Source organism: Amphichorda felina, assembly GCF_050947745.1.
Source record: "Amphichorda felina strain 45539 chromosome Unknown scaffold_2, whole genome shotgun sequence".
Taxonomy (NCBI): Eukaryota; Fungi; Ascomycota; class Sordariomycetes; order Hypocreales; family Bionectriaceae; genus Amphichorda; species Amphichorda felina.
Genome location: NW_028145048.1, coordinates 2,047,308 through 2,055,405, shown reverse-complemented (window position 1 = coordinate 2,055,405; position 8,098 = coordinate 2,047,308). Strand labels below are relative to the sequence as shown.

The following is an 8,098-nucleotide window of genomic DNA, read 5'->3' as shown; positions in this document are numbered from 1 at the left end:
GCTAAGAAGACGGGGAGCCCGCCGCCTCGTGCGCACTATTCGGAATTCCCAGTGCTAGTACGAGTTCTGCTCCATATTACTAGAACCTAGAGGTTAGTACTAGCATTACTACTAGGTAATAAGCTCGCTATCAGCACTCGTCCACCCTCCACCGTCCCCTCGGCCCTGAACCTTCAGTCCCCCTGGCCGCGGCACTTGGCAAATTGAAACGCACCTCTCGTCCATTGGGTTCAATGTCCCTCGACCCCCCGGCCCTCCCACGTCCCGGCTCCTCCTAAGGTAGGGGAGGAAGCGTTTTCTTTCCCCTTTCCCTTCTGTCGCCGCTGGTCCAAGGACGCTCATCTCGACAGCGTCTCGCCTTCCAACCCCCTAAGCTGTCAGCAACCGAATCGAACGGCCGGTCGCATTTCCTATCCCTCCCCCGTCAACACCCGACCGTCCTGTACGACACAGGCTCCCGGACCTGCGCCGGGATACAAGACGACGCCCAGCGGCATCTATAAGCCCTCTGCTGATCTGCTCTGCGCCTGCTGCTGCTATCCGTCCAACTCGGCCCTCCTGCAGCCCCCACTGCCGGGCTTGCGACGCCCCCAAATCTTCCTCTCCGACCGACCTTGGGCCCCGAGGACTTAATTCTCCCTCTCACAATGTGCTTCGGCAGCCGCGAAAAGGGCGATGGCGGCCTTGCCCGCTCTCGAGAAATCGAGAAACAGCTTCGCCAGGATGAGAAGAGGCTGGCCAAGGAAGTCAAGCTGCTGTTGCTAGGTACGTTGGACTTCCATCGCGCCCACAGCCCGCGTCTCCCGTCGTCCCCCCGGCTTTGGAGGGCATTGGCTTCTCTCGAGGCGCGGATAATGCGCTGCGCGCCGCCTCGTCTGTCGATAGTCATGCTAACGTCTGATTGTGTCTCGCAGGCGCCGGAGAGTCGGGAAAATCAACCATCCTGAAGCAGATGAAGCTCATCTACGCTCAGGGGTTCAGCAACCACGAAAAGCTCGAGTGGAAACCGGTCATCTTCAGCAATATTGTCCAGTCCTTCAAGACGATCCAGGAGGCCATGCTGGAGCTTCACATTCCTTTCGAGAACTCCGAGAACGAGGTTAGACATGCCAATTCCGGGCCACACTTTCGATTAGCGACGACCGTGAATCCCACATGACATGTGTTTCCAGTGCCCTGGGCAAGATGGTGGATTTCGGCTGTATTTGACAGGACAGAGGCTGACCCGTATTCTCCTAGAAACTCATGCCTAAGATCCTAGTCGACCGCGAAATCAGCGCTGAAGAGCCCATGCCCCCCGAATACCTGGAGCCTGTAAAATCTCTCTGGCAAGATGGCGGTGTTAAGGCAGCCATCGCTAAGGGCAACGAGTACGCCCTGCACGACAATCTCGCATAGTAAGTTCCAGCTTTTTTTGTCTTGTCCAATTATCCGCACGGCGCTTGCTGACTGACCCGCAGCTTTGTCGACGATATCGACCGCATTTGGGCCCCCGACTATGTCCCCAACGACCAAGATCTTCTGCGGTCGCGGTTAAGGACAACGGGCATTACTGAGACGATCTTCGACCTGGGCCAATTGACATACCGCATGTTTGATGTGGGCGGCCAACGGTCAGAGCGCAAGAAGTGGATTCACTGCTTCGAGAATGTCAACTGCCTTCTCTTCCTCGTGGCCATTAGCGGCTACGACCAATGTCTAGTCGAAGATAAGGACGGTGTAAGTATCTCCAGCTTGAGCACACTTCCCAGACTTCCGCGGCTAACTGTGCGATTGTAGAACCAAATGAACGAGGCTCTCATGTTGTGGGAGTCGATCGCCAACTCGCACTGGTTCACAAAGTCTGCGCTCATTCTTTTCCTCAACAAGATGGATCTGTTCCGCGAGAAGCTGCCCAAGAGCCCAATAACCGACTACGGGTTCACCGACTATCATGGGCCCAAAGACGACTACAAGGCTGCCAGCAAGTACTTCCTAGACAAGTTCCGCGCTCTCAACCGGAACACGGAGAAGGAAATCTACGGCCATTTTACCAACGCGACCGACACGAATCTTTTGAAGATCACAATGGGCTCGGTGCAGGATATGATTATCCAACGAAATCTGAAGCAGTTAATACTGTAAGGGCCCCTCCCGACAGTTACATCTTGCTCCGACATGTGTGTGTGGTCTACGACATTACGGGGTCACATGTTCCTACCCCAACGCAATTTCACGATCACCCTCTGTCTGCCTACGACGCTGCCGTGCTGTCAGCTCTTGTGTTGTTCGGTACCCAGGGGGTCATTTTTCTTTTCTTTTTGTTCCTGGGACGACTGCATAGCACGAGGGCGGACCCAGCAATGTCTTTTTCTTTCTCTATATATAAGAAATCACTACTGTTCGTCACTAACCGTGTCGTGCAGCCTGCAATGAGGCTTTACAGGAGGAGGAGGCTGGAAAACGCCGCGCGATCTTATCTATCGACATTTACGGCCTTTGGACGCTGTGAAAATGCGCACTTGAGCTACTTTTTCGTTTGTTTGTCTCGAGAATCTCGCTTCTAGCAGCCGCGTGCGGGAGGCGGGAATAGTTGCATCACGATGCGACGGAAGAACACCATGGTGAAGGGAAGATGGAACGGCCACTCGGGTGAGACGGACGAGCGAGTTGCTTTATGATACCTTGGGCATCCTGTTGAACGTTTACAATTTTTATTTTTTATTTTTTTTGGGGTCTATTTGTCTCAAGCTGTGTCTTGGGAAGGAGTGTCTCAGCTCTCGAGATGTATGACCCTCGTGGTCACTCCTAATCGGGTTTGGCCCAACTGTGTATACCCAGATAAGTTGGTCAATGAAATGAACTAGGGCGATGGAATAAGCTGAGCGTTGGGAGATAAGTGATCTTGATGAGGACGGGAATGAGTTGTCTGTCGACTAAGCACCTACTTATCTAATTTCTTAGTAGTAGTAGTAGTAGTAGTAGTAGCTAGGAAGAAAATTGTCAACCGAAGGTTTGCCCTCCAGTGCATAGCATACCTTAGGTAGGTACTGGGGTAAATAAGTTAGTAAGGTACTACCTAGTTAAGTATACATAGGTAAGTAGGTGTGTTGTTTATTCATGAATACCACCAACAAAAAACCTGGCGCCAGCCCCATCCCGCCATGGCAAGTACGAACATCACCTTGTTGTCTCAACAAGGTAAGCAGATACTTATAAACGTCCCCTCGATGACTCCATTCTCACTTTCTGAAATCACTCTCTTCAATTGACCTTCCATCACCTTTTCCTCCCGCCTAGACCTCTCCTACCTTAGCCAAATTGGACAAGAAAACAGCTACGCTAACTTAATTAAGGCTGCTCGCCGTGTAAGTCGTCAACACTCGAGGAGTCTCATTTTCCAGAATTGTTAACACGTCTCCCCTCTAGATCAATATAACGACAATTCCAAGTTGACCGAGCTCGAATACACATCTCTACCAATCTAAAAAACGCAGACAGCAACAATGGCGAACCGGCGCAGTGATAGGGGCGAGCTACGGTTATGCCGTATTTTCCGGGGGTCATGGTGGACCAGGCGACTCCCCATTCTCAGGACAAAGTGGGGGGTCACGTTGTTCATAATGCCGCTCGTCATCATTGCTGGCATGGGTATTGCTGTGATAGGCGGGCTTCTCATGGGGTTGAAAAGCGACGACATAATCAGGGACGAAGCCGAGCTCATTGCGCTGTCGCCAGTGGTGCATGTTTCGCGTAGGTCAACCTGTCATATCAACACAACAGTGTGCTGACAAAATTTTAGCGGAGGCGATCGGAGGGAAAGAGTTAGGGGATGCGTTTTCAAAGGCAAATAAGCTGTTGGCCGGGATGACACTGTTGGAAAAGGTAGGCCCCTGCTTTCGAAACAACAACAAGAACAAGAACAGCAACAAAACTTTGGGAGGCTGACTTTAAAAGGCCGTTTTCACTGCGGGGGAATCAATGAACAACGGCTGCCAAGGCGCCATTCCGCCCATCCAGAGTATAAACTTTCCTGGTCTATGTCTTAGTGATGGAGCAAATGGTCTCCGCGGGACCGATTTTGTCAGTAGCTTCCCTAGTGGCATACACGTTGGGGCTAGGTACGTCCGAGAGACTTCTCAGTTTTATGGCACGATACTGACAGGTATCTACCACAGCTGGAACCGAAGACTTACTCGGGAGCGCGGACTTGCCATGGCGGCTGAGTCCAAGAAAAAAGGCGTCAACGTTCTTCTTGGGCCTGTCGTGGGGCCTCTAGGCCGTATCGCCTTGGGAGGCCGGAACTGGGAGGGGTTCTCCTCCGACCCGTATCTAGCAGGCTCCCTTGCATACAAGAGTATAGAGGGCATACAAAGTCAGGGTGTCATAGCAAGTACAAAAGTTTGTTGTTGTCCCTGGTCACCTGTAGAATTGAGTCTGACTCGAAGCAGCATTTTATTGGCAACGAGCAGGAAACGAACCGAAGTCCCGAAGGTGACGTTGCGTCTGTTTCCTCCAATATCGATGATAAGACAATGCATGAACTTTATCTCTGGTGAGCAGAAGAATGGTTCCTCAATTCCTATACACATTTCATAAACTTAACAGAACAGGCCGTTCCAAGACGCCCTAAAAGCTGGGACCGGTTCCATCATGTGCTCCTACCAACGAGTTAACAACACATATGGATGTGGCAACAGCAAAACTTTGAATGGGCTCTTGAAGACGGAGCTTGGGTTTCAGGTATTTGACCTCCAAAATCAAGCCAAACTTCTGTTCTAATCCGAGCAGGGATTTGTAGTGTCTGACTGGAGTGCGGAACAAGACGGCCTTACGGCACCTCTGTCTGGCTTGGACATGGCCATGCCAGATAGTAAAAACTTTTGGGCCGAGGATTTGATTGAAGCTGTGGAAAACGGGACTGTCCCGGAATATCGTATACACGACATGGCGCTCAGGTGAGTCAAGGTTGGGTGGGTCTCGATTGAGGTTCCTTGCTAACTATAGTAGGGTGACGACGATGTGGTACCACTTGCACCAAGATACGGGGATCAAGGAGCCTGGCAAGGGTATGCCACAAGATATCGACATGCCTCATAAGATTGTCGATGCGAGGGATCCCGCCGCTCGCCAAATTCTCCTTGACGGTGCCATGGAGGGGCACGTTCTTGTCAAGAACACGAAGGACACTCTACCCCTCAAAACTCCAAAGCTGCTGTCTATTTTCGGGTACTCGGCTAAGTCTCCAGATATTTACGCGCCTGTGGGAAGCACTGGGGGTGCATTGTTCACCTGGAAGTATGGAGCTGAGCCGGTTTCAGGGGAGGAGGTATGGGCGCGGTTCTCGGGGGAGAATTTTAGCGAGTCTACGGTTGGTGTGAACGGAACGATGATCTCTGGAGGTGGCTCAAGTGGTACGACACCAGGGATCTTGGTGTCACCGCTCGAAGCGCTGAAGATGAGGGCCTACTATAATGACGTGGCAGTTCTTCATGACTTGACATCGCAGAATCCGCTCGTGAACCCTGCGTCGGATGCTTGCTTTGTCTTTGGGAACGCCTGGGCATCCGAAAGTTACGATCGTCCTGCACTCAGGGATGACTACACGGATGATCTCATCAAGTCGGTTGCTGATCAGTGCAGCAAGACCATCGTGGTCCTCCACAATGCTGGCATCCGGCTTGTAGACGAATTCGTCGATCATCCCAATGTCACAGCCATCATCTTCGCGCATCTCCCAGGACAATATTCCGGACCAGCCCTTGTCTCGCTTCTATTTGGGGAATCCAACTTTTCGGGGAAGCTACCTTACACCGTAGCAAAGAACAAGTCCGATTATGGTCCGCTACTAGGCCCTACGAAACCCTCGGGAAACTACAGCAAGTTCCCCCAGTCCGACTTTGACGAGGGGGTATATATTGATTACCGGGATTTCGATGCGCACGGCAAAAGCCCTCGATACGAATTCGGGTTTGGACTCGGTTACACGACCTTCAACTTTACTAATCTTACTATCGAGGAGGTCCCGAATGCCAACACGGACGAGTGGCCAACCGGCAATATCTCCATGGGCGGACAGGTTGATCTCTGGGATCCCATCATCAACGTCACTGCCACAGTCGGGAACACGGGAGATGTCGCTGGCGCGGAGGTAGCCCAGCTCTATCTGGGGATTCCCAACGCACCCAAAAAGCAGCTCCGAGGCTTCGAGAAGCTCACTCTCGCGCCGGACAACTCTACCACGGCCATCTTTGAGCTGACGAGGAGAGATCTGAGCGTCTGGAGCACAGAGGCACAGAGGTGGCAGCTGCAGAGAGGAGAGTATACAGTCTACGTAGGCAACAGCAGCAGGGACCTGCCGTTAAGCACGACGTTCAAGATATGACTTGTTAAGAGAGTGATGGTTAGGGGACATGGGCAACATATGGCGTACCGGACATTCTTTGAACTGAAAATACAAGTTCAGATAGTATTAGTACACAATGAATATACTATTGGGTTTGGTAATGGTTATGGAGTCAAGTGTTTCGTACTATTAGCATGTACATGCGAAATGTGAGGTTTTCTAAGGGGCTACGTCGTACTCGCCAGCCACCAAGCTCAGGGGGTGGGCACAGTAGGAGATGGTAAAAGAAGGCCCCATATCCGTATCGGTCCTACGTAATGTTTTTGTGAAGTCCAACAGGGCAGTCAGAGAAGACAATAATGGCCGATGAGCCGTGACGGCCTGTAATGGCTGAACAGTCTCCAGAAGCCGTTCGCTGAGCCGCTCAGTCACTGAGTCGTTCACAATGGACATTTTCTTTTTGAAGAAAAAAAAAAGAGGGAAAAAAAGGGGGGCGTGTCCAAATGCGTGTGAGCCTGCACTGGTAGTCTAGGGTATGATTGGCTCCCACCGCATCTCACTCGACTGCAACGCGCGATCGTAGCCGATCTATGATCTGACATGCACGCGGAGATTGGCTCGCTCTTCTCCGTAGTATGCCCGGCATTGCGCTGTGCATGCCGCTTCCATGTTCCCACAAGGTGGTGCACCACAAGGGCCGAGAGAGAGTCTTTTTTAGCCAAGCAACGCGGCCCCCCCCTTTTTTCCCTCACCTCCTAGCCTTGTTTGGGTAGCCCTTGAGAGAGAGCGAGAGAGGGAACGCCCGCCTCTTCGCGTTTCGTTGTTCCCCCCTCCTCCGGATGCCAGGCTTCCAGCGCGCTGAAAGGGGTTTCGTCTCGGCGCGTCCGTTGTGCTGTCTCGGAGGGTTTGGAGATCGGGGCGCGGCGCGGGCCAATAGTCCTGATTCTGAAGCGGGTTGTAGATTCGCCGTGCCAAGATTTTTGGGCCTGTTAGACAGAGTTCGATTTGGGGGGGGAACAAAAAAAAAGCACGCGTGGGTTCGGTGCGCCAAATTACCAGAACAGGCAGAGAGGCGATGATGACTCGGGATCGACGGAGGGTTTGACTCGGAACGAACAGACGATGACTCGGGCGAGTTGTGCAAAGAGACCACCAGCCGAGGGGATCTGGGGCTAGGGTAGGTAAGGTATCATCATTGGTACTGGGTAGGCGGTGATGAAAACCTGGCTTAGTACTGGTTGCCTTTCTGCCATTGACAGCGATGGGGTCGCACTAACAGGGGAGGAACTATTACACTACCGCGTTAAATCGCCATGCCCCATTTCGAGGAAAGCGAAAGCGAGGGAAAAAAGCCAAGTGCCCGGAAGCTGTGCTATGAGTACAAAGTACGGCGCTGCTGACACTGCTAACTTCCATGCCCGAGGTCGGTGCACCAGTGCCCCAATATGCCACCTAACCTGGGGGGAATCGACTGGCGCTGGACATGGAAGGCCGTGAATGATGAGACATTTGGACCGGTGTCATCGGTGGCCGCCGCGCCGATGCTGATCAGACACGATGGATCTTCCCAAGCAAGGCAGCGGATCCGTATCCGTAAATGGTGATAATAATTAACCTTGGGATATTGGCAGTGGGATCTGTCGGCTGTCATTGTCGGCAGCGCAAATGCGGATGGATCTATGGATGCTGCTCGTACTATAATAGGTCAATGGTGTCATTCTCCAGCATTGGGTGCTAGCCAACAGGCCACTAACAGCCCCCGTACGCGTACCC

At 52.4% G+C, this 8,098-nt stretch overlaps 2 protein-coding genes across 2 annotated transcripts; both read left to right on the top strand.

The window, feature by feature from the left end:
* Positions 1 to 647: 647 nt before the first annotated feature.
* On the top strand, positions 648 to 2,124 carry GNA2 (guanine nucleotide binding protein, alpha subunit; the record flags this gene model as incomplete). Its single annotated transcript, XM_083191674.1, has 5 exons — positions 648 to 765; positions 915 to 1,099; positions 1,240 to 1,397; positions 1,461 to 1,719; positions 1,780 to 2,124. 5 exons carry the CDS (start codon positions 648 to 650, stop codon positions 2,122 to 2,124), a joined length of 1,065 nt encoding a protein of 354 aa, XP_083052888.1.
* A 2,802-nt stretch (positions 2,125 to 4,926) lies between these two features.
* Positions 4,927 to 6,364, top strand: ACO1O0_002196 (glycoside hydrolase family 3 C-terminal domain-containing protein; the record flags this gene model as incomplete). The annotated part of the gene is made up of 2 exons (XM_083191673.1): positions 4,927 to 4,937; positions 4,987 to 6,364. The coding sequence occupies 2 exons, from the start codon at positions 4,927 to 4,929 to the stop codon at positions 6,362 to 6,364; spliced, it is 1,389 nt and encodes a 462-aa protein (XP_083052887.1).
* Positions 6,365 to 8,098: the final 1,734 nt, after the last annotated feature.